The 26,521-nt window shown below is 30.8% G+C and overlaps 2 protein-coding genes across 3 annotated transcripts in view; one reads left to right on the forward strand and one right to left on the reverse strand.

Annotated features, from left to right (window-relative positions):
* The first annotated feature begins 498 nt into the window (after positions 1 to 498).
* LOC126748359 (transforming acidic coiled-coil-containing protein 1-like) lies at positions 499 to 7,440 on the forward strand. 2 transcript variants are annotated; one of them, XM_050457525.1, is made up of 6 exons: positions 499 to 785; positions 868 to 1,072; positions 1,125 to 1,285; positions 3,471 to 3,599; positions 3,653 to 3,802; positions 3,865 to 7,440. In XM_050457525.1, the coding sequence occupies exons 3-6, from the start codon at positions 1,131 to 1,133 to the stop codon at positions 4,043 to 4,045; spliced, it is 615 nt and encodes a 204-aa protein (XP_050313482.1). In that variant the 5' UTR covers positions 499 to 785; positions 868 to 1,072; positions 1,125 to 1,130; the 3' UTR covers positions 4,046 to 7,440. The 2 variants fall into 2 exon arrangements, with proteins under 2 accessions (XP_050313482.1, XP_050313484.1); XM_050457527.1 differs by having other exon boundaries at positions 972 to 1,072.
* Positions 6,079 to 26,521, reverse strand: part of LOC126748358 (DE-cadherin) — a 33,972-nt gene continuing 13,529 nt past the window's right edge. The window contains exons 2-7 of the mRNA XM_050457524.1: positions 13,211 to 13,377; positions 10,563 to 13,148; positions 10,285 to 10,494; positions 9,781 to 10,225; positions 9,171 to 9,695; positions 6,079 to 9,111 (exon numbers count right to left, since the gene is read on the reverse strand). Coding sequence (XP_050313481.1) covers positions 8,633 to 9,111; positions 9,171 to 9,695; positions 9,781 to 10,225; positions 10,285 to 10,494; positions 10,563 to 13,148; positions 13,211 to 13,377 — 4,412 coding nt within the window. The 3' untranslated portion in view covers positions 6,079 to 8,632. The remainder of the gene's footprint in view (positions 9,112 to 9,170; positions 9,696 to 9,780; positions 10,226 to 10,284; positions 10,495 to 10,562; positions 13,149 to 13,210; positions 13,378 to 26,521) is intronic.

Raw genomic sequence — 26,521 nt, forward strand, 5'->3', positions numbered from 1 at the left:
TAGATAGTTTAACTTGCTGTTTTTTTAATTGAACAGTATGCTTGATTTTAATTACTTTTGACGACTTTGCTCCCTTCTGCTCTTTTTTACTAAATTCAAGAAATATGTTTTCCAGTATATTTTATATCAACTTCATTAAACGAAGTGAAACTGTCCAAGTAATCACACATGAAACAATAATTTTAAATATGTAACAACGTATATGTAATTGAACATAGGGTTCAACATATGTACTGTGGGTTGCATATACACAAGCTCCAACTTTCACCAAATCATCAGTGAATATGTACTAAATAGCAATAGTTCTTTGGTTTTCAAAATTATTAATTGATTCAAATACTTAATTTAATATTTTATTAGTACGATTTTTTAGGGTAAAAACTCGGAATTAATGTACAATCATACCTTTTAGAATCCAATGACCTTAGCGACTTATCGATGATATTGTTGTCAACTTCAACAGTGACAACTATAACTCAAACGTCCAATGTCAACCTGACAGTGACAGCTTTGTTGACGAAGTGACTGACGTCTAAAAACTTTTTTTGGTAAATTATGGTGTGTCGGTGCTTCCAAAGCCACACATGTTATTAATTATGTGATTTTTAATTAAATTAATCCCATAATTTGAATAAAAAACATTCCTGTTTCTAGTACAATACATTAACTTTTGGTTATAGAAGATTTTGCATAAACACCAGCCATGTCATCAACTTGATTAAATAAAGGAGAACTACAGAAATGAAGAGTTTTATCTGAAATCTAGTTTTTACTAAAGGAAAAAGGTGAGGCCTTATAAGGAGACGTTTCTCTTATCCATTTATTGCACACGAGTCACTTAACAACATTCTCTATTACTGTTTTTAGATCTTCCAGTGATAATTACCTTATCTCTCTAATTTTTCTAAGATCTCAAATCTTAAGCTACAGTATTAAGTCATAGGGAAACCCTGAAATCGTCCTAATTGTAGGTTGTGAGAAACGAAATATTCCATTACTAGCAGGATTAACATTTATGACACACTGAATCTTAGCAGACCTAAACAGGACAGTTTTTTCTCTTGACACTCAAGTAAGCACATCGGTTTTAACTAATACATCAGTTAATTTTATTTGTCTTTCAGAATAGTATGGAAGAAGTCAACGAGAGCCAATTACAGTCTGACAATATGCCGGAAAAGTCTAGTATAGAGTATGAAATTCGTGCAAAAAGTGAACTCAGGAATCAGAAGCAACCTCAGTCTCCAAAAAATGATACTATTAAATCTGAAATCCTTCATTATCAGTAAGTAGATAAATCTTTCTGGTAATGATCTACTTTAGCAACTTTTCTGAAAATCGCACCTAAATGTATAGGCAAAGGCTTAAAATGTGTGTAATTTTGCCAGAAATAATATTCCAATGGCAGAGTAACAAATCTTCAAGGATTTTTTCCAAATTAGGGTTTAGTTTCAAAACTAAGATGGGAAATATTTCTATAATGTCATGATGATAAAAACCAATGCCTAATACCTAGATATAAAACTAAAGCTAGACAAAATAAACCAAGCAAAAAAAAATGTAGTCTGCAACAGATTTTAAAAACTAGGAATTTGTTTTAAAAGCATCCTTTATTTATTTTACAGAAGAATTTAAAAAGTATCACATGGTTACATTCTTCTAACATGGTATATATAGGTAAAGAAACTAGTCTTAAGTAGACAACAGTCTATTGCTATTTATTCTTAAATTTTTTTTCGAATTATGAAAATATATATTATTTATAAGAAAGCAGTTTTATAAATAATATAAAATTTCAGTTAGTACAATTTACAACATAATAGATAAAAAGGGCTGAATGCCAATTTCTTCTATTATCTAGTCACTTATTTTTAAACATAGCAATATAGGAAATCATATACAGATATATACCAAACTTTCTGACATGAAGGAACCTTAAGAATCAATTTTGAACCTTTTCAATCAGATCAACATTGAATTCGGTTTGTGGTGCCCATATAATAGAGGCATAAAGATGATCCGATAATGTTCTTTAAATTTCCAATTACAGAGTTAGAAATTTTGTATTATCTGTATTTTGTTTTTTGAGTAATAGCTGATAGATAGATACAACTGTTTTGTTATCATTGAAACAAGGTAGAAACTTGGGCCCTCTTCTGTTTGCTATATTTATTAACGATTTGCCTCACTAAGTGAAATTTTCAACAAGACTGCTATTTACAGATGGTTTTAAGTTTCTTTGAGAAATCTGAAACCTTCAGGACTCGGAGATACTTCAATGTGATTTGAACTTAGAAAGTCAATCAATCGATGAAGGGTTGGATAGGGAAGGGTTGAGTTGGAATTACACACATTTTAAGCCTTTTCCCATAATTTCAGATCCTATTAAATGTCAAAATATATTTTTATATTTTTTTTTTGGAAAAAAAATTTCCATTCAAATATTTGCTACTCTGCCATCAAAATATTGTTTTTGGTAAAATTACGCCTTTAAGCCTTTGCCCATAATTTTAGGTGAGATTTTCAGAAAAATAGACCAATATAGACCTTTACCATCTTCCCTTATATTCCTGTTACCCCATCATTACTTATGGAAACATTTCATATTCAAAAGTAGTATGAATGCAGGAGGTTTTTACCAAACCTTCAAATCACACCTAATTTTAAAATTGTAATTTTTTAACTTTCATTCAATTAAAACTTAGTCATGCAACCTAAAAATATACACTGAATTTTAGTCTAAGAATTTATTATTAATTTAATAGATTAATTTTAATAATTCACTTTCCAAACATGAAATGCAAAAAAATTTTTTAGATTCATGTTCACTAAAACCTTGTTGAAAGTTAATTAGTTAACTATTTGACAAATCTGTTTGCCTGAAATAGTACCATTTAGGCCTCTTTTTTATTTTATCCAAATTTTAGTAAGAATAATTTAGAAATTCAAATAAATAATTATGTATTAGGTTATTGGTTAGAAAATAGCAACATTGGTTTGTCAAATTAAAATGGTAAAAACCAGTTAGTAATAAAATGCCTAAAACTAAAATTAAAATAAATAAGAAGTAGCAGGTCACATATTTCAAAAAATAAGAAATATAAAACCAAAGATACAAAAAGCATTTATCAAATAAAGCACAATGTTCAGGAAAATTGTATTAATAGTCGATGTGTGGCTTCCTTAGAAAATAAGGCCATAAGAGAGTCTAGACTGACTGATCATATGCAAAATAGAAGGTTAATAGAGAGTGTGTTTCCACTATTTCTCTTAGTTTCATTATGGAAAAATTAGCAGATGCTATTTTTTTTTTAATTTGTTGATGGATTACAAAATATCAAAAAATGAGTCACAGTTGATTCTAAAATAATGTTTGATATTATCATGGTTATACTACTTAAAATGGGTGTTTGATAAAGTATCCTTATCTAGTTAATAAGTATTTATTAAATTTAATCTATTTTTTTTAGAAAATTATTGGGTGACTTTGAAAAAACAATATCTAATCAATGTTCAGAGCTAGAAAAACTAAAACAAGAACATGAAACAACAAGTAGGCACTTTGCTACTTTGGAATTGGCCTTCTCAGATGTTTTACAGTAAGTACCAAATGGTCATTATGATTTCAAAATGGTAATGGTAAAAATTGTAGGAAGTATGATAGAAGTAAAATAATAGTAGATGGTTTCAAAAGTAATGAAGAAGCATTGACTCAGAATCTCCAAATTGCAGAGGAAAAACTTAAGCAAAATGAGGCAAAGTATGAGTCACTGAAGACCTACGCAAAATCTCAAATAGAAAAGTAAGTCACTTTAACATCTATCTTAGGCAATGATTTTAGACTGATAATGATATTGTTTTTAGGTGTAATATAGAAATATTGAATGTTAGGGATAAGTATGAATTTGAAAGTAGCAAGCTCAGGGCATTGATCAAACGGCTAGAGATCAAATGTTCATCATTAGAAACGTCATTAAATCAAAAAACTGAGGAATGTGAGCAGTTATCTGCTCTGTGTGATGATATCACAGGGAAACAAGTATAAAACTATTTATATCAGGTTTATACCAGCTTTTTGCCTAAAAATGTCAGTTTTATCATTATTATTTACCTTGTCTTGGTGTTTGTCCTTGTCTTAATATTTATATCAACATTTTTTGTTAACTTTTAATTAATATTGTACTAATTTATTATGTTAAGTATTAAATTGACATTTTTTGGTTACTCATATCCAAATATTATGTTTTGTGATTTGTTGTTTTTTACTGCATAATTGTCACTATATAATTTTTATATTTTCTTATTTACATTTTATTGTTATTAATTTATATTTTTATATCAGATTTTTTGTCATTTTTGTAACATAGTTATTCAAAATACTTAATAGTACAGTACCTATTAAAATGATAGTCTAGAAGTATTAAGTATGTACATTCTTATTTTATACCATATATTCTAATTTATTACAGATCATCTCATTTTTCACAAATTATGTACATACATTTTTATTGTAGTATAAATTGCAATAATTTCCTTAACTATCAAAGCTTCATATGCTTGGACTTGACCTGCTAAAAAATTTATTAATTATAGCTTTAATTTTTTTTTATTAGAAATTAATTAGCCCTTTTTACTTATTTCGAATAGTAGTATATAAACTATAGTGTTAATGTTGCGAATATATAAATTGTTTATGAGTATTTATTATTTAAATACATGTGCAAAAATGCAACTTTTTTTGTAGACCGTTTATTTTTCTACTATTTCCTGTGGTGCTTTTGTGTATTATTTGAAGAAGTGTAATAGAACAAATACACTGTTATGTATAAAGTTTGAGCAATGTAATGAGGATGTAAGATTACATACATTTAAAATGTATGTAAATTAAAATATGCAGGGTGGATAAAAAAAATATCTCCTTAAATCATTTTGATATGAATAATAAATTTCTATGTAATAAATAATGGGGTTTGAATAGGAAAAGAAAATAAAATAATTTAACTGGTTTAAGTAAGATATGCAATATTAATCTTTATTATTTAATATTATTCCAGTTTTCTAAAATTAAACCCTATATTTCTTTCTTAAGTAGACATTGGGAGGTAAGGGTATAGATAAACCTAGCAGGATAGAACCAGTTTTTAGAACTTATAAAAACTGCTTTTGATATCTTCGACTGTAAACTAATATAATTGGTTGTAATATTATCCTCATATTGTTACATACTGACCTGCATATTTTTCCTAATTTCATAAGGTGAGTGATTCTGTAATCCCGCTACTTTTAATAAAATTACTCTAGATTTCCAGCCATAATTCTATAAGGTTCTCGATTTTCTTACCAATTATAAAAATTGTGGCATCTGGAGTATTTCTAATTCAAAATAGCAGTAAGAAAATATATTATTAAAACAGAAAATCTCATTATTCCATATTACAGAAAATCTACTACTTTCCGTACAATTAAGAAATTGTAGAATTATTATTTATTGTAAACTAGGTGCTACTTTAGATTATATTATATATATAGGCTATATTTTCCAACAGAAATAATAAAATGCAATGTAACGACCTAGTCCAGTAGTTATAATTGTATCGTTTTTAAATACGACATACTAATTTTTAGCGCAAAATTTATTCTCTATTTAAGAAAATAATTAACAAAAATATTATATACTCTTAAAGGCTCCCTTTTCCCTACTGTTTAAAAAATATCTCATATAAATTGGCTTTTTATTGAAAAAAAAGATAATATTATTTTTAAACACGCACTTAGATAAACAAACAAGTTGTATTTATTTATTTTTGTATAATTCAGGATTTATTTAAAATATTCATAAGATATACTTAAAAGGCTGTTTTTATTTTCAAAAATCTTGTCAAATAGAAGTGATTTGTATGTATTCAAAAAAATAGTAAATAAAGAGAAGTTAAATCTTATAGGAAGGATTTGGCTTCGAATTAATTTATAAACCCACGTCTATTTTTAATCATAAGCACTATAATAAAGCACACTAACGCTGAATCAATGGTTCCCAATCCAAGTAGATCAATATTACTATTAAAAAAAACATACAACTTTTCTGTATAACATGTTTATTGAAAAAATACACAAACTACGAATGGCAGTGTTTTAAACCTAAAGATGAAAGAGCATACAATAATAAAATAAAAAATGACAGGTATATATAGTAAGGATTTTGCCTTAAATAATAATACTTTTTAAATGCTATTGGAATAAAGTAGAGGAATGCTGTCAGTAGTAACCTAAAAGAGAGTCTATGGCTGCCAAGATTCAATCACAACACACTTACATAGAAGCCAAGGAATGTAAATAAACTATAGAAACCGAACATTTACAAATCCGTACGCTAAACTTAAGAATATTTAGTTATTTTGTCGCATTATTTCTTAATTAACCGCAATGCGAGGACTTTTCCATTTAACATTTCTCGTTGGATTGATTTATTTAAATATGCTAAAATTTTACAAAACTATATCTTTGAGCTTAAATTAAAAATATTATTATCTTAATAGTGTTCGGTAAGAAGGATTTGAGAAAAGTGTAGGAATACCCTGGCTGAAATTGCTTCTTATGGAAGTAATTAAGTTGCGGTCCTTGTCCAGAGTGGTGATGCAAATAAAACAATATTATTACGTTATTATCATTAAAATAAAAAAAGTAGTGTCGTAGAAGAAAAAAAAATCTAATTGCCGCATTAGCTGCCAAGTTTATTTAAATAACACAGATATTTTAGGAGATTCATAGTCAATTAACTGAATGTCATAAGTTAACTCATAAATAGGAAAACTTTGTGCACAATAAAATATCCAACTAAAATGAATTTACAAAATTAAGTATTACTTGCACATTATAGCGTTAAATTTACAAAATTTCGGAAAATGGATGAATGTGCCTTAGTATAATGACAGATAAAGTCTAACTTGTAATGTGCTCCTACATTTTTTCCAAAATTAGCCATGTTCTTACCAAACACCCTATGTATTATCCTCTAGGTCTAGTTTTTTTGCAAAGCTGTTGAAAACAACTTTATTTACTTACACCTACCTAATATATATTTGCAGTGGATGGGCGTTCTTTTAAGTAACAGTTACTATGGTACTAAAAGAACCATCCATTTACAAAATGCTAAAAATCACATTTTTCCTAACGTGACATTTTTTATATCGTAAATACAAAACAAAACTTCATTCTACAAACCTAAAAAATATTTACCCTAAATATAAAAAACTATATAAATACACTGCAAAATGGCTCTATAAAGCTAAATACAAAATTTCTCTAGCTTTAATTCATAAGAATAATTTGTTCGTAAAAAAAATTATCTGTTACATGATTATTTACTGGTGTTGTCACAGCCACTAGTGTAAGTTTTTCATTTGATTTGACTCTTTTTTTTTAATGAAAATATACTTCAATGTCTAATCACAGGATTTTAATTGGACGAGAATTTACAAACTACACTAGCAATAGTAGCAAATTTAGCTTCAGTCATAAAATGTATAAAGTATAAATATATTTCTTTTAATATTATTTGATTATTTTTTAAGGCCCTTCGTGATATCTTATCAAACAACTATATACTTATAGCACCGAATAATTTATAAAATAGACATGTTGCTCCAAAAGTACCAATTTTAGTGCTTTATAAACATTTAAGTAACATTACCAGTCAAATATTTTCTTATTCTTTTCACAGGTTTTTGATTCTAACTCGTAATAATTTATAAAAGTATTTATATATGATTAGGGTATGTTATATATGATATGTTAAATTGTACAATTTAACATCTATGCAAAGAACTATAGTCAATAAATAGTTTCTTTTCAGAGAACATTGCTGTTTATGACAGGCCGTTTAGGGTTAAGAAACGAAAAATCAATTTCTTAATTTAAAGAGCACCAAAACCTTTACATATTCATTATGTTTTATAAAAAATCTATAAATGACCAACATTTCATCTAAAAAAAGAATATAATTACCATTATTTCTCCAAAAATATAAAGGTTTTCAATATTTCCACAAATTAGGTGTGTTAAACCGATAATCACAATAGTTTCCGTAAATGTATTGGTACTAATGGAACATCGTATCTCAACATTAGTAAATTGCTTAAGTCAAATTAGGTTAAAAAATTTGATAAACCTACAACTCATGGGATCCAAATACTTGCAATAAATTAAATTAGTTAAATGCAGTCTCTCACATTCTATCCGCTTTTTTAGAAGTTACCAAAAAAATTGTATGGTAATAAAATGCAATTAATTCAGTATGTTTTATCTGATAACATTCTTAACATCCATTTTCATAATCAAATACGGACGCCTCTACTGTGTCGATATTTGTAATATCGACGGGCGTTACTTCATATTTTCTGTTCGATTATAAAAATAGCTCTAAGAGAATTGCACAGTTTTTATGGCTCAAAGTCAACTGAAAATTTGGCACAGATAAATTCAAATACTTGACCGATCTGCAATGCTCTCAGTGCTTCAGTCATCAAATTAGTAAGTTTGTATATACAAAAGATAACCGTAGCGTTAGATCCACCCAAACAATCTTTGGTTAGGCATAATAATTTAAGTACAAACATTTTAGGGTTTGTCAAACCTAGCACCAAGCCTCGTCGCCACCATTTTGTGTGTCGTCATCGCTACCATCACAGTCATACATGTCAGCCAGTTTGCTGAATCTTTTTCCGAAACTTGACAGATAATTAAAGTCTAAATCGCCATCATCAGTGCAAGATCCGAGGGAGGAAAGGGATCCTGTGCTATTGCCATCACCTTCATAAGCATAGTATCGGACGTCGTCAAATGGTAGATTGTCAGGGTCCTTGTCGCAAGTATCTTTCTTATTGTCTAAGAAAACGCTGATGTCAGGCTCTCCTGAATTTAAATCAGGGTTTTCTCTCCTTTGTAGGGCTTCTTTGGTAGGGCCCATAGGGAACACTGATAAATTAAAAGGGGCATCACATTCGCCACCTCCTTCATCCTCGTAATTTATTATGGTTTCTGTCGGATCGTCAATGTCTTTTTCGTTTAGACTGTCATGTTGTCTTCGATGGACTACCACCGCCAATAGTAAGACTAAAAAAGAAAACACAAAATAAATAACTGTGATCAAATTGAATTAAAAAAATACTTACAGAACAAAACTGCTATGCAAACCAAAATAGCAACTAAGAAATTGGAATCGATTCCGAGGGTAGTTGCTTGTTTCACAGCATTTGAACAATTAGGAGATACATCCTTAGAATCAGAAGGCTGTCCCAGATTGTAAGTTCTTCCGTTTAAAGTAAACACTTCAACACATCCTCCTAGATTATAATCGGTTGGACCTACGCCATTCCAAAGAGTTTTAATTTCTTCAGTGGTAAAATCCGTACTTAAACCACCCATTTGCAAGGGGCCATTGATTCGCAGCAATGGTGCTCTTAGGCTAGTTAGCTGTGTGCATATACTCTGACATCCATCAACTTCAAACTCAAGGTCGTGCTTTGTCGCATTTGTGTATTTAATCGTGATTCTGATTTGATGAGATCCTCCGTCATTTATTTTGATTAATTCGTTGGACAAGTGATATTTCGATGCTATTTCTTTAGGACGTGATTCACCGCCGTTTTCTACTATAAGAACAGGGTTTCCGTCGCGAAGTTCCAATGCAAGATAATCTAAAAAGTAAGAACATATTTTAGGAGAAAGAACAAATGTGAGAAACCTTCTACAAAAAGAGCAAATAAACGTGCGTTTGCTTACGTTTAGAAAGTGAAGCATGCCAGAACGTCATTGGACCAGCAAAGAAAATAAGTCCCTTATCCGAATAGGGCCTGACGGTCAATCTAATTTCCGTAAAATTGCAAACTTCCAATCCAGGATACATTGCCCAACTGTTCTCTTCAAATGCAACAGATTGATATTCACAGTATGGACCCATATTATCAAAAGGGCATGTGCAAGTGCCTCTATCAGACATAGTACCATTATTAAGACATTCTTGAGGGGGCGGAATATAGCAGTCACATTTCGCTTGTACTATAGATTTGACACCAACAAATGAGGTTTTGTTTGTGTATACCACCGCTGGCTCTTCATCATTTATGTATAAGTGGTTCAAACATGAATTTCCTTCTCCACATGCCTCTTCTTTGAGACATTCATTAATGCTTATCATTTCAAATTTGATGTTAAGGTTCGATTCAAGCTGAAATATTATATTCAAATAACACGGGATCTGTAAAATTTTAAATCTCATTTTCTTACCTCTTCTTGGTTATCAGCCACTTTCTTATTTAATTTTTCAGGTGCATAATAAGGGGAACCATGTGCAGAAAATCGAACATCAATAAATGAATTATTTGAAGGGCTGGTAAGGACTGTGAATACATCGACGTTTGATAACGAAGTATTCAGAATCTCTGAAAGTCTTTCTTGAAGGATGTCTTTTTTGCTTTTAAAAATAATATTTCCGTCCTAAAAATATAAAATTAGATTTTATAAACTTAACCACATGATCACTAAACCGTATGTGATGTACTTACCATATGTTTCTCTACAAACTCCTCAATATTACATCCAAAAATCCTGACAGAACCAGATTTTTCAACAGCTTCTTTAGGTATAGCTTTAACAGTAACAGATACATCTGCTCTAACACTGTGTCTAGGAATAATGGCACTTTCTTCTGTAACATTAAAACTCAAGAAATAGTTGCCTTCTTGTGTCGAACTGTCCATAATTATCATTCCTTTATCTTCTTCTGATACTTGGAAATAGGGGTTTTCACTAACCATGATAAACTCTTTATCAGGTAAATCCCAATCATCAAGATCTTCAACAAAGACTCTTCCTATGGCGATATTGTTTCTCCAGTTGTCATATTTGTAAACAAAAATTTCACTAGAACCATCTTTTGCCGCATTGTCGTTTACATCTCCTATAATAACTCTCAATATGCTTACATCTGACATGGTGGGTGTCCCATTGTCACTTACTAAAATTGGTATGTCATAATACTTTTTCTCTTCTCTATCAAACATGACTTGTGCCAAGAGATACCAGGAGTCTCTTTCATTGGATATTAAAAATTTAGATCTAATTTCACCTGAGGCATAATCTGCGAACCGATAAGCAAATGGCGGACCATTTCCCACTGAATGATCATCAATGTCATTGGCAAATAATTCTGTAATTATATTATAGACTGCAGGATCTTTATTTTCATACCATACAACTTCTGACATATTGAGATAAGGCGCATTATCGTTAATATCCTTCAATATTATATTAAATTCTCCAAAAGTGAACTCACCACTTTTATCGTATGCAAAAATAAAAGTTTGCCTTTGGTCTCCCTTGATATCCCTATCCAATTTTTGAGTAAGCTTGACACAACCATCTGCAGAGACACTAAGAAATTCGTTTGATGCGCCCTCAACGTTATATGTGATATTTTGAGGTTCTGATCTATTTTTTATATCAGGGTCATATGCTCGGACTTCTATAAGACACTCACTTGGAATGAATTCCTCTTCAACATTAACACTTTGGGGAAATGTATCATAAAATACAGGTTTCTCGTCATCAAAATTAGCAACAAAAATACGAACAATTGCAGTATCTGAGTAGATGCCATCAAATGCTTTCACAGTCAGGTTATATGAATCTCTGGTTTCATAATCGAGTCGGTTATTGATTTTAATTCTACCTGTTGTGTTTTCTACAATAAAATCATTATTCATATTACCACCTTCAATGCTATATGTAATAACGGACGCATCGTCTTTATCAGTTGCTCGAATTTCTACAACCATACGTCCTACATCAGCGTTTTCAACGATGGGTTCAGCCATGTAAACGGATTTAGTGAAATTTGGCGCATTGTCGTTTCTGTCTTCAATAATAACTTCAAATTTTTGAGTACTTTGATTTGGTTTTCCATCAGAGTTCTTTAAGGCACTAGGCGAGTTATCATAAACCCGCACCCTTAGATGATATACGGCTGTTTCTTCTCTATCAAATATCTTTTTTGATCTTACTTGTCCAGACCTATTATTTATTTCAAATAGATCGTTTAAGTTTTCAAGATCAAAGCTATATATGTTATTAGCAGATGTACCATCTTTGTCTTGAGCTTTAATTTCCATTGCGATAACGCCCTCTCGCTCGTTTTCAAGCACACTCCCTCTAATTACTTCAATAAACGTTGGGATTTCGTCGTTTACATCAGTAACTGTGACATGAATATTTAATGAAAGTTCCATGTTATTAGCCCTACTTTTAGCACGAATACCTAAGTTATATTCAGTTTCGGTTTCATAATTTAATTGACCTGCTAACTGAATATATGCAACAGAAGTATTGTTAGTATCAGGTTCTAGCTTAAAGGTATTTTGGGAGTTTGTTTGAACGGTTTTTCCTTGAATCAGTTCAAACAAAATTTCCTTGTCATCAGAATTGGAGTCCACCTCAATGGTAACTAGATTTTTATAATATTCATCATAATTTTCTGGGAGTTCCAAGGTTTTTGGTTCCACTTTTACAAGACTTGGGGGCTTAAGATTAGATTCTACAACTTGTATAGTAATTGGCGCATCAGCCGTTCTTGGCTCTATACCATGATCACTTACAACCACCGTTGCGGAATACATAACACCCCGTCTACCTAACAAAGATTGATTAAGGTACACTACTCCAGTCTTCTCATCGATACGAAAATAGCTTAAAAACTCAGGATCCGTATTAGTAAATTTATACGACAATTTCGAATTATCTCCATCATCTAAATCATAAGCAAATACTCTCTGGACCTCCGCCTGTGGTGGTAAGTCTTCTGCTATCCGAAGTTTGTATTCCAGTTTTTCCATTTGGGGCGAATTGTCGTTGATATCAGTAATAGTGACTTTAAAAGTACAAATATCTGAAAGAGGAGGCCTTCCATTGTCAGTTGCTTGCACAGTTACGTATTTTTCTTTTTCTGGTGAAGGTTCGTCACGCTCAAAACTCCTTGCAGTTCTTATTTCTCCTGTTCTGTTGTCAATCCGAAATTCAGGTTTTCCTTTACCGGTTATTATTTTGTAAGTCACAGAACCTCCAGATTCAGGTGGGTCTATGTCTGTGGCGTTCACCTAAAACAATAATTTAATTAGTGCCACATGCTCAGAAGGAAAAAACGAAATATAAAGCATACCTGTATAACAAACGTATCGGCATTTTGTTCTTCTTGGACTTCGGCATTGTTGTATTGGTCGCAATTAAGAAATCTAGGTTTCTGGTTATTATCTCTCAACTCTTCTAAGATTTTTTGACTTTTTGGTCCTGGCGGCGAATCTATCGACACAATATTACTTTCGTCATCTGCAATAAAAAAAGAATCAGATATAGACTGGGTTTGTTCTTAAAATTTTATTATTTGTAATTCAGGAGAGTAGTAATTATTATTCAATAATAACTAGGATGCACTAATAGTAGACGATTTTGTACCAGGTTTCGTCTGTATCAAGGGAGTGAAGTTTTATCAATTTTAATTAGTACCTAGTTGATTCAATACCAGATTTAAAATTAAACGTGAAAATCATAAGAAAAATGTTGATATATGTTTTAATATAAAACATGTTGGTTTCGTAACAGCTTTAGGATTTCATTCACATTGGATATGCGAAATACCGTAATAATGATTCACAAAACGCAAAAGCGTTGCAATAAAAGCAGAGGACCACCAATAAGAGGTCGAGATATTTTTAAGTTGGCTCATCCGCTTGGTAGTACCAAGAAGTCGATATCAGTCAGTCTTTGTTCCTGGGGTCTCATTTAATGTACGTTGATGGTCTAATAAATGTAGCATAAATATTTTTTGTTATAAACTGCGTAGGTGGCATACTTTCTGTGACAAATTAATTTGACCATTCATGATTCATGTTCATTGTATTTAACCAATAAACCACCTACTCACTTAAAATTCATTTCGCAGAAACACAGCCACTGCTTAACAATTTGAAAACTCGTTTTTAAATTACGTTGACCAAAAAGTTGCAACATCTGTCCGTATATCCTAAATTGGATTTAAATTTTTTTTTACTCTTCTGTACAGGTGTTGTCAGACGCTAAGACTGGCTCAGGTAAACCATTGCCGGACAACGGCCGTAATCAGATCTCGAATTTTAGGTATAAAACTTTAAGGAAAGTATTATTGGGCTCTTTTTTTGAAGGCTGATAATCACCAGATTACACGATATTTCTATAAAAATGTTTTCGGTCCTACTTAGGGTTCGGCAGGTAGAGAAAAAGGGCCCCTTTCAACCTATATATACACAATCTGTCGTCGGCGGTGGTTCTTATAAATCCTTATATATAAAAAAAACCCCAGATGTCTTTAATAAAAACAAAAGGATTCACGAGGTCTGTTTCAAAGGTCTAAATAAAAATAAATTTAAATCAGCAAATTTATTTGTATATAAAGTAGTAGATATAAAGTTCAATTTTAGAAGTTTATACGTATAATAATCGAAATAAATTAACTCCTATCGTTTAAATTTAAAAAAAAAATGTTATTGACTACTTTGCCCAACCCTATACTAGGCGGTAGCCCTGAACATTCTATGAAAATTCAAAACATGCAAAAGCGTCAAGCAAATATCGAAAATCAAGAATTTACAAGGTAACACACAATAGCTGAGGTAAAAGCTCATAAAGTAAGCCGCAGGTTTTACCAAAAAATATTTTTAGAAACTTGAAAAAAATATTAGACGTCAGTATAAATTGTATATTATGTCAAGTTCAAAGTAAATAAAATCGTTTATTATCTGTTTATTAACATTTGATAACAGCTAGAGGTGTATGATGAACAATTAAAAATATCCTTGACGTTATTTTCTAAAAGCTAAATGATCCTTATTCGCACTAAACATGACACGCGTATTATGTATGTATTCCAATAACAATATAATATAGTACATTGTAAACTACGAAGCGGATTATATACCGGAGTTCAATCAAGAAACCTTTCAGAATACAGAGTCAATTATCCAACAAATAATAAATGGGGTGCCACATAAAAAAATATCACGTTTCACTTTCTTGTGTTACGCTGCCTCGTTTATTTCAGACAGTATTCAGAGGTAAAGCAATAAATTCCCTCTAAAATCATGTTTGTTAGGCACGAAGACCGTAAAATGCCGTTTTATACTCCAGAAATACCAGTTGGAAATACATTGGTTTTAAAGAAAATATAACCATTCCTTAGAGACCTTTAGGTGCACTAAAATAGACACCCTTTTGAAGATTTCTTAGAAAGGCACTAGTAAGGATTACTCGAAATGGGATAATAAATAAACGCCTTTTAGAAAAAATAAAGTTTCTCCACACATGCATGGTAATTTATTTTTAAATTTCCAAAAAAAAAATTTTAGGTTGTTGAACAACGGTTGGTCAACCCTTCTTATAAAAAGTTGTCATGCAGGAATGAACTTATTTCCGTTATCCGTTAAATTTCGTTATTTTATTGTGCATAAGCGTAATAGTGGATAAAATTTACGCTATCGCCCTGAAATATATTACATATCTTATTAAATAAATAGGCACTGGCAAAAACCTTTCTGCAACACCTGGTGAGCTAAAATCTATATTAAATCTCTACTAAGCATTGTTGGTTTTGAAGGTGATAAGGCAACTGATAAAATGTGTAAAAGTAGGGCTAATTTAGAACGTTAGATTCCCAATTAAAGATTTTTCTCGCAAAAAAAAAAAATCATATTTTCAACGATTTTGATTATTTATTGACAATAGTAAATTTTTTTTTATTTTCTTGGACTTAGATGTGGTAAAACTATTAACACGCTTTCTTTAGTGACTAACAGTTTTAATAGAATTTTTCAGACCACGTCGTCAAGCAAGTGTTTAAATACATTGACACAAATTTCGAATGGTTCATTTAATTTTTTCTACTTGTTGTACATGAAATATACTTTTAATAGACTCATAATAAGCAGTTATTCATTAAATAAACTCTTCTTCAATTAATACTAGTGACACGAGATTTTTATGATACATTAGTTTTTGTTCTGACCTGAGAGATTATTCAGCAACTGGCCATTAAGGTCATAGTCATAGCATGCATTTTATCAATGTGTGAATCATATAAATTTTAAACAAAGTAATCGCGAAATGTCGCAATTTTTTTTTGTTGATATAGTGAAAGCATTGTAATCGGTTTACACATATTTACAGTAAAGTAACAGCATGACAAATTACATTACTAAGAAGTAGCGTCATCCCGTGATTGACTAAAATTACCGTTAATAAACGGCGGTTATTATTGTTAGCGAATCTAGTAGTTTAATAGTAATTGTTTTAAAATTTGCCCAACACAATCTTAGCGTTCATAGAAATCCATATATGAAAATCTGAATTTAATAATGCATTAACAGCAAAAAGGCCAATTACAGATACAATAATAATAACTAATATTACAATTCCAATAGTACTTAAAATGTAGTAGAACCAAATACTAATGAAAACATGACAGATACTCCCAACCCAACCAAAACAACCTAATTATCTAGTAAAAAAAAATAATGCAAACTATACTTCTAAAGTTTGTATCTGAGCAGTGAACAATTGGTCATTTACAGGTTTTGTAAATCTATCCAAGTCTAAGTCACATGAATATTAAAAAAGTTGCACATTTTATAAATTGGTGAACCCTTAATCAAATAATTATTTGATCTAAAAAAATCCAAGTTAACAGTCCTTTGTCTAGTGCTACCAGTATTAACAAAAAATGGAAGCATTTAAAGTAGTTCTGGAAAATTAATTTTATTGGTTAAAATCTGTACATATTTATTTTTATTTATTTAAAATACTGCCTATAGAAATGTATGTAAATACATAATTGTAATCAAATAAAATTACATTAGTAAATAGGAAAGGTAGCATACACCTAGGAAAATGAAATCCTGTATATGTCACAATATTACAATTTAGAACTAAGACAGGTGTAACAGAAAATTACTGTATATATCTATCTATACAAATATAACATCCATGTAAAAGTAATAACTTGTTAATAAAAATCACTTATGTACCTAATACTTATATACAAAAAAAAAACATTAATTATATACCCAATATAGGCTATAAGAGCTGCATTTACAAAGTGACACTAATATTCTATATTTTTGCATTAAAATCTATTTAAATCTTAATTGGAAACATTTTATGGTTTTTGATATACCTAATAAAAGTTAGAAGCATATTCATTACTTTTGGCCATAAACAAGTTGCAAATCTTGGAGTGGTACATTTAGGTTTCTTCTTTGTCTTGTGAGCATGATTTGAAACTATTTTAGGCAGAGGATTTTGATACATGAAGATAAAGCAGACAAGTTCAATGGAAAAAAATATATCATTCCTAAATAGGTTCCTTAATTCTGCATTACACTTAGTGCGTCAAAAGCATTATCATGGAAAGCACCCTAAACAAGAATACCATATCTAATTATTGATTCAACCGATGTTTTGTAGATCTTAATAAGTGATTTATAAATTTTCTCACCTCATAAAATTTATGAATAAAGCATCTAAGCCTTTTACTGATTGATGATGCCAGGTTTTTGTCAGTTGTACTCCTAAGTATATTACTTTATCTACCTCCTTTATATCAAACGCTACCATTACTATTTTTAAAACTTAATTTATTTAAATGGGCCCAAGATTGCCCCTTGTGGAACTCCCATTTCAATAGTATTTGTTTTGTTTCTGTAAAGTAGTCTTTAAATATTTCATAGGCAAAACCTCTGATACCATTCAGCTCAAGCACATCAAGCAATTTTTGATGCAGCACAGTATCAAAGGCCTTGGCTAGGTATTTATATACAAGACAAATCTTGATGTAACGATTTTCCAAAGAAAGCTTATTAAATTTCTAAAATTTATGTTGCACACATTCTATAGTTTTAGTCCATATTTCATATTGTGGAGACCATATAATACAACCATCCTCCAGCACCGGCAACACCAGACACTCTTAGACAACAGTCAATGCTAAAACCTCTAGTGGATCTGACAATAAACCCCATTTTTTTATATGCCTTATTAACCAACTCAATAAGGTTATCTGTAAATTCTAGTCTACCCAAGTCTTTCATGCTTACAGTCGTGCAATTGAGCACCATTAATACTGTAGGTAAAACTTATTACATTTTTATCAAGATTTCATCAACTAAATTATAACAGCTTACAAATTTCTTTGTAATCTATGACAGGCACAGGCTAAAAACAGCACAGGCCCCAAATTGGAGCCTTGTGTAAACATTAGACTAGCACCTTTGACCTCAACATATTGCTGCCTGTCATTAAAATATGAGATAAGCAATTTAATTAAAATGTTGGTCAGATTACTTTTATCCAGAGAATTTACTATTTGGCACTTGATTAACAGCCTACTCCCTATCAGAACTACATCAACCTGTAGCAAGGATACCACCATTTTTGAGGAAATGGTTAATCAAGATTTGGCAAATGTTAGAAGATGATGCAACTGTAATTTATTATGTCATTATCACAGACAAATATTTTAAATTTTAAGTGGATTTTAGAAAATGTATGCTTGGGTGCACAGTCTCTTACTGTAACAGATTCAAATAAATTGTTGGGATTGGTTATCAATGGTAGGTTGATGTTCGACAAAAATATTGGGTTATTGTGCTCTAGGTTGTCATTAGGTTGTTTTGACTCAGTGATTAGAAACAGATTGGATAGAGCAGTCACCAAGGATGCTTATTATGCTTTGGTGGACTCACACCTAAGGTATGGTGTTTGTTTTTGGGGAAACTCTTCGGCCTACTTATCAATACAGTATTTAAAAATGTGCCATAAGATTATTGTCTCAAATTAACCATAGAGAATCTTGCAAACCAGTTTACAAATATTAACACTCCCGTCGATTTTTAAACTTGAGACTGCATAAAAAATATTCAATCATTCACTCAATAAATGTAAATTCCACCCGTTCATCATTTACTATAAAATTGCCAATACCCACAACATTTTTAACCCAAAACTCTATCATGTTTCACAGTAAGAAGATAGATAATTAATAATTGTCCACTGTTGCTTAGAAAGATCATTTGTCTTATAAATTATTTAGGATAGGACTGAAGAAATTGATGTTATGAGAAAAAGCTTACTACAGCACTGATGGATACTTTCCAGACAAATTTTAGTCTGCTTTGTTATTTGAATATTGCATAAGTTTAGTTTTATGTTAATGCTTTTTTAACGAAGATGTGCAACAATACTTTAAGGATGACCTTTCTTACAGTGGTGGCCAAAAGTATGGAAACTTTAAACTTTGTCAAAAAATGCAGAAAATATCGCAATGCGAAAACTCTCAAAAATATAAATAAACAGCTTATCAGCAAATAAAGAAATTCCAATGGACGTAATAGAATGTTGTTTATTAGTTTTGATGAAAGAGGAGTTAGTTCTCTGTGGTCAAATGTATGGAAACCTTTAATAAAATCATAATAATTGTTTACTACAAGCTGTTTAACGGTACGATTTTGTAAGTAAACATTTAAACATTTTAAAAGGCACTGTTTCAAAAATAATTTAAAAATTTGAAGAGAGAGGAAATGTTTCGGTAGCCCACAAGCAAGGAAGACCAAGAAAGTTGTCCAAAAGGGCTATGAAGGTAATGAAAAGAATATCGATGAACGACCCAAAGAAAACTTCTATAGATATTTCTGGAGAAATGAGTAAAATGGGAATTTCTGTGTCTGCTCGCACGGTGAGAAGAAGGCTAAATGAAGTGGGGCTTTTTGGAAGAGTTGCTGTAAAGAAACCACTAATATCAAAGAAAAATAGAAAGGATCGCTTGAAATTTGCACGAGATCATCTTACCTGGTTTCACCAAAATTGGAATACTGTATTGTTTAGTGACGAAAGTAAGTTTCAATCATTTAGGAGTGACGGGAGACGTTATGTCCGGCGACCAAAAGGTACAAGGTACAGCCACAAATGCCTATGGTAAAATGGTGGTGGAAGCATAATGGTGTGGGGTTGTTTCTCCCCATCAGGTGTTGACCCCCTGGTTAAAGCATACAAATTAAAAAAGTTTCCATACTTTTGGCCACCATTGTATATGCCAAGCCTTAGGTTGGAGTTGGGAAATCGAGGTTAAAAATGTGCAAAAGAGGCTTTACCAAGAAATCATTGCAACCTTTAATAATATATCTTGAATGAATTCTTAAATATTGAAATGCAACTAGATGGTTGTTTTAATACACAACATACAGACTACTATATTAAAATCACTGAATAATAAATTTAATATTATTTAGATTTAGAACTTTACAGGATTTAAATAATATGGTTTCTGTCACTCTATTATTTACAGCTTTGCACTGACCAAGTCCAGTATTGACTGAAAAGTTAAAAAAAAGCTTAGAATGAACTTACTCTTAAATTTACTTGTATTTATACTCTATTTCAGAAGTGTATAGAGCAATAAACTGGGGAATTCCGTTCTGTTTGGCTACATTTCGTGGTAGTTCATAGGCGCAGGTACTTATAATATTTATGAATTTAATTTTCACGGATTAAATGCCTTTATTTTGAAAGAGATTAAATACTAAATAAATACTTTTAATCCTTTTGTATAGGTACCTATCTTTTAACGCTTTGTACATGCAAAAATGGGGTCAGGTAATATATACAGACTATAAATACTTTTAAATCATATTTTAAACGTTAGTAGTCACTGCTACGCTGTAGTGTAATCACAATATTTAAAAAATGGAGGTATTCAGTCCAACGAAAAGATGTACTAAAAATTCTCCACTATCGCGTGAAAAAGTTATTATTTTAAATGTACATGATTGCATAAAACACGATTACCCTAGTTTTACTGTGCAAGAAATTGTTGAAAAATGTTCTCGAATGAGTGGAATTGGAAAGTCCACCATTTTCAAATTGTTGCGGGAAAGAAAAGTAGCAGGTCAAGTGGAATCTCCCAAGCAAAAGCCAGGACGACCTACAAAAGTCCTTGATGAAAATGCTAAATGTATAATTCGAAGAAAAGTTCACTCTTTTTATTTTAAAAAGGAAATACCCACCCTAGACAAAATTTTAATGGAGCTTGGCCGAGATGACAGTATTCCGTTGATAAGTAGAAAACTTTTAAAAATATGGATTTTGCCTGGGAAAAGCATAACCGCAAAGCACTTTTACTGGAGAGCGACGAAATTGTTTGTTGGAGACGACAATACTTGAGAAGTATCAAGCAGTACCACAGGGAGCAAAAGAAAGTTTTTTATCTTGATGAGACGTAGATTAACGAAGGTTATATAGTCCAAAAAATGTGGCAAGACAAAAATATAACCAGTGCTCGCCAAGCTTTCATAGATATAGCTGATAAATGGTTAATAATTAACGGAGGCTTCTTTCCCAGTTTATTGAATCTGCTTGGTCATATTTTTTGAACATGGGGTGAACTTAGAATCACTTCATAGAGGGACAGTGAGAAACAAAGGGTGGCATTTACCCATAAAGTCTCTTGTGATACATTTGTTCTTAATTCTAATTAAGCTGAAAGACAAGTAACCAACTATTGAGAACAATTTTAACTATCCACACTGATTCTTTTAGATATTTTTAAAAGGTTGTTTACTTTATGTATGGGGGGTATTATATTTGTAGAAAGATACATACAGTGTGGTAGAGTTAAAGTTGTATGTTTATGTGATAATAATTACTCTGTATATTCGTTTCCCTAATTGAGAAGAGTATATAGGGATCATTAATTTGGAATTTAGAGTATTTTAGGAACACGACTTAATCTAATAAATTAATATATGCAACAAAGTAAATCAGCAGACACAAAAAATTAAATTATTACATATCAAGATAATGTACCTACATATGTATATTGTACTACATTCTACTAGTAGTCTTGATGCAGCCAATAATTAATGTAAAGTCTATGCAATAGTTACTAAGCGGCATCAGTGTTTCTATAAAGTATGCATACGGGTGAGTGCATTTTAAATGTAAATTTTATGTGATTATTTATTTACGTTAATAACGAATCGCCCACGAGGTATAATATCCCTCTACTGGCGTTATTTTGCATTGCCTTGCATTTTCATTTCAAGGTATTTTACTCTCTTCAATTTTGTCAGGTCGGCAAAAAAGTTGGAACGGTCGATAAATGCATGTGAACGAGTTTTATATTATCTAACGTAATCCTATTTATCAGGTATACCAAGATAAGATTAGTGGGATAGAGGTTTCAAAACTGTTATACGCCCTAAACTGTTTCGTTAAATATAATGTCACTTCAGATAAGAATTTTAAGATAAACTAATGAATATAAGAGACAGCTAAAATAAGATAAGAGCATATCCACAGCACAAACCCTTAATAGGAAAAAATATAAAAAATACTTGTATAAAATAATGTACTTTACCCAAATTTAGTAAATACATAAACACATTATTGAGTCATTAAAAATAAATTATGCTTATGATAATCTGTTGACACTTCAGTCCCTAGTGTTGGTCCCCCAGTGTTGACATGCATAAATAATGATTTCTATGGAAGAATATTTTATTTATATGACAGTTTGAAGTACTATACAGGACAAATAAGTTCTATACAGGGTGCTATTTGCCATGTGTGACCTTAAAACATTGAATGCCTAGAATAAGCCTAAGAAAATATATAGCTGCAAACCATAGGCGAGGTTGTTTGAGTTCACCATCTCTCAGACTTTCCATTTTTTCATTCAATATATAATTTTCTCAATTCACTACACAATTTTTAATGTATTGTATTTTGTAACAGGTAAAAAATGTACTCTTTAAAAGTTTCGTTTATTTGCTGACTAACAATATATACTTTGAGGGTAATCAACAAATTTTTTAGAATAAAAAAAAGATGCCTGACAAAAAAATTAATGAAAAAAAAGCAACTTGGCAACGTAGAATACCTTTATGTTTACAATGCACGTATCCGATGTTGTCACTTTGTGTTGTTTTTCTAGATATTTATTCATATCTGTGAAGCTAGCGCCCGATCAACATCCAACAACCAAAATCTAGCACGCAGCATACGTCATTTGCAACCTATTTATAGTCCGCGCCCGCTGTTATTTAATCGATATAATGGCCGTATCTCCTGAAATTCCCAAGGAATTTTAATATTTTTTTTGTCCAGATATTAAGTGACCAGAAGACCAGTTTTTTTGTGAAAATTACTTAAAAAGTCGAATGTTAAAGAAATGAAACGGCTCCCAAAGGATTTGAATTAATCTTTTTTCTATATTAAATATCTAAACGCATTTGAGATGGTTGCAAACCTTTAGAAACAAAAGTTTTTTGGTAAAAAATTATTGAATTCTTGGATGTTAAAAAATATAAAGGACTATGTAACTCCTAACGGTTAAAAGAAAAAGTTTATATTTTTATCCATATCCTTTGCCAGTTATAGCCGTTTATAACATCTAACTCAATAATTTTTCATCAAAAAACAAAAAAAAACTAATACGAGCCTAGGAAATTCGCAAAAAAACTATATGGACTAACTCCAATTCACACTGTGTTCGAAATTTTAAAGAATTTGGAGAAGAAATAGTACCAAACATTCCCACCGACATAAAAACCCCTACCGACATGTTTTTGCATATATTCCCTGAGCATCTGTTAGACCACATAGCTTTTCAAACTAACTTATATGCCTTGCAAAGAAACAGAGGTAATAGTCATGCATTTACGCCTACTAATGTAGAGAAAATAAAGGGTTTTATTGCAATAAATTTGATAATGGGCATAAAAAAGCTACCCAGCTACAAGGATTACTGGTCCTCACGATTGGAAATGAGAGATCCATTCATAAGTTCAATAATGTCAAGAGACAGGTTTTCATGGATGTTAGCCAACCTGCACCTAAACGAAAACTCTGTAAAGCCTGGCCGTGATCACCAAAACTTTGATAAGCTTTACAAATTACGGCCTTTGTTAGATGTATTATCTGATACATATAAAAGTGCTTTGAAAAAAATTAAACATCAAGCTATTGAAGAGTCGATGATCCGATTCAAAGGACGAAGCTCCCTAAAACAATATATGCCAAAGAAACCAGTAAAACGTGGCTATAAAGTTTGGATTCGTTCCGAAAATTCAGGATACGTATGTCAATTTCAGATTTACACTGGTAAAATAGGTCAAATGACCGAAAAGTTTCTTGGTGATAGAGTTGTTAGAGACCTTACGAGAGACTTAGTTGGAAAAGGGTATACGAAATATATTTTGACAATTATTTTAATTCGGTCGAGCTGCAAAAACAACTGCAAACTGAGTTGATTTACGCTTGCGGTACCGTCAGAAAAGATCGAAAGAATCTACCAACAGATCTACTAGATGAGAAGCAGTTAACAAGGGGTGAATTCGATTGGAGAGTTAGCACTGATGGGTTGACATTTTTGAAATGGATGGATAATAGGCCAGTCCATTTTTTAAGTAATTATCTGGATCCATGCAAAAATCAATGAATTTCCCGCAAAAAAAAAGATGGTTCCGCCGAAGATGTTACCTGTCCTGAACTAGTAAAGAAATATAATACGCATATGGGATACGTGGATAAGACGGACTCTTGTTCCCACATGCCTCTATATGGCAAGCCTGGAAGATGTGCTTTTTGTAGTACCAAGGCGAAACCTCACAAATCAAGATGCCATTGTACAAGGCATCTGTTGATATTACATTGATAAATAAATAAACATAGTTAATTATTGTTATTTTTTAGGTGTGATGTTGCCCTGTGCGTTTCAGATAAGAAAAACTGTTTCCGTCAATATCATACCAAATAAATTTTTTATAATCAATGTATTTTTCTAGCAATAAAATTTTTTTTTTGTTTATCTGCCTAGTGTCCTTACAGTGAGCACACCTCATTGTAACTAAGTCATATGCAAAAAAAAAAATTAATATTAAAAACATATTAAATAATCTTTAATTAATTGAGCAAAACAAAAATTTTCACCAAAAGTTAAAAAAAAAATAAATCCGGCCTCAAAGGGTTAATTAAATAACCTTTAAAGACTATAGAATTTGTTTAGCTGTCATCAATTTATTTATTCAATAATCATCTGCTGAATAGCATTATTGCTTCTAAATGTTTAACATCAATATTAAAAGGAGGCAATTAAAAAAAAATAAATATTACAACAATGAACTTTATAATACATTTATTTTTAATAAACAATAAAATAATGAACAAAAATAAATCCAGAACTTATAATAAAAATAAATAAAGGCTATTAAATAATATGTACATAATTATGAAATAAATTGTTATTAATCTAAATGTTCGAAATGACCACCATTACTTTGTAAGCATTTGCGCGCATTGGTTAGTTTTTCTTTGAATGTTGTTGAATGAATTAAAATTCTTTTGCACGCTTCTCTTATTTTTAAACTTAGGTCCTCTAAATTTTGAGGCGTAGTTTAATAAACCTGGGTTCTTAATAAAACCCCATATGGAAAAATCCATGGGTGTTATGTCAGGCGATCTTGCGGGCCAATTTATAGGACCCTTATTACCAATCCAACATGAATAAAAACTGGCTTGATGTCTTCTGTCAAAAATATTATTTTTGTTTGGTAACCATGACAATGCAGACTTCAATTACGGTCACTGATGTTAACTAAATTGAACGGATAATATCAATATAAGTGTCATATAATTTAAAACTACATTAAAAAAAATTTAGATTAGGGTTCATCGGGTTTAACAGAAATAACCACCAGTTTAATGAGCTTAAGCTTTTAATTTAATTAAATTTTTAATAATGAGAAAAAGAATAAACATTTAAAAGTATTTAAGTTTTTAGCAATTAAAAAAGTCAGATCCGCACTAAGGAAAAATTCCTGATAATGGTTTTTAATACGTTGAAACGTTGGAAATACATCATTTTAAAAGGGAATAAAAAATGCCTTCAAAATAAGTTATAACAAATGCAGGTCCGTATTTAAAAAAAAGAAGTTGATAGCCGTTGCCAAGATACCAAATGCACAAAATTTTGTAATTAAAAGTAAGTTTCTAAAACCAACAGTTTTGGAAATAATAATTAAAATTAAATTTGGCATTTTTTATCTGACCTCTCGTATCTCCTATAGTTTCGGAAATAGCAATAGTCACACATAGCAATAGGATACATATCATTTCACATAATAATTCTCAACTTTTAAGATATTTTCATTATGCTTTTACATAAAAACAATGCATGTTCTTTAAGCCCTCTTTAAGGTAACTCATTTATTAAAATTACATTTAGAAACCAACCTACTTTCTTGCAATTTATTTTACCTTTATGACCCTTAAACACGTTAACTACTTATTTAATTAGTCAGAAAAATCAGATTTAGAACGAACTTCCAAAAAAGAAATAAGTAATAAAGGAAGTGCCAACAAACAAATCCACGAAGGAATATTAATCACATAT

This window comes from Anthonomus grandis, chromosome 22 (genome assembly GCF_022605725.1).
Source record: "Anthonomus grandis grandis chromosome 22, icAntGran1.3, whole genome shotgun sequence".
NCBI lineage: Eukaryota > Metazoa > Arthropoda > Insecta > Coleoptera > Curculionidae > Anthonomus > Anthonomus grandis.

Bases quoted from the DNA above. Each gene is read 5' to 3' on its own strand.
- LOC126748359 (XM_050457525.1), top strand. From the start codon at position 1,131: ATGGAAGAAGTCAACGAGAGCCAATTACAGTCTGACAATATGCCGGAA. The intron at 1,286-3,470 runs GTAAGTAGATAA...TATTTTTTTTAG, and splicing joins TCTGAAATCCTTCATTATCA to AAAATTATTGGGTGACTTTG. The intron at 3,803-3,864 runs GTAAGTCACTTT...TATTGTTTTTAG, and splicing joins GCAAAATCTCAAATAGAAAA to GTGTAATATAGAAATATTGA.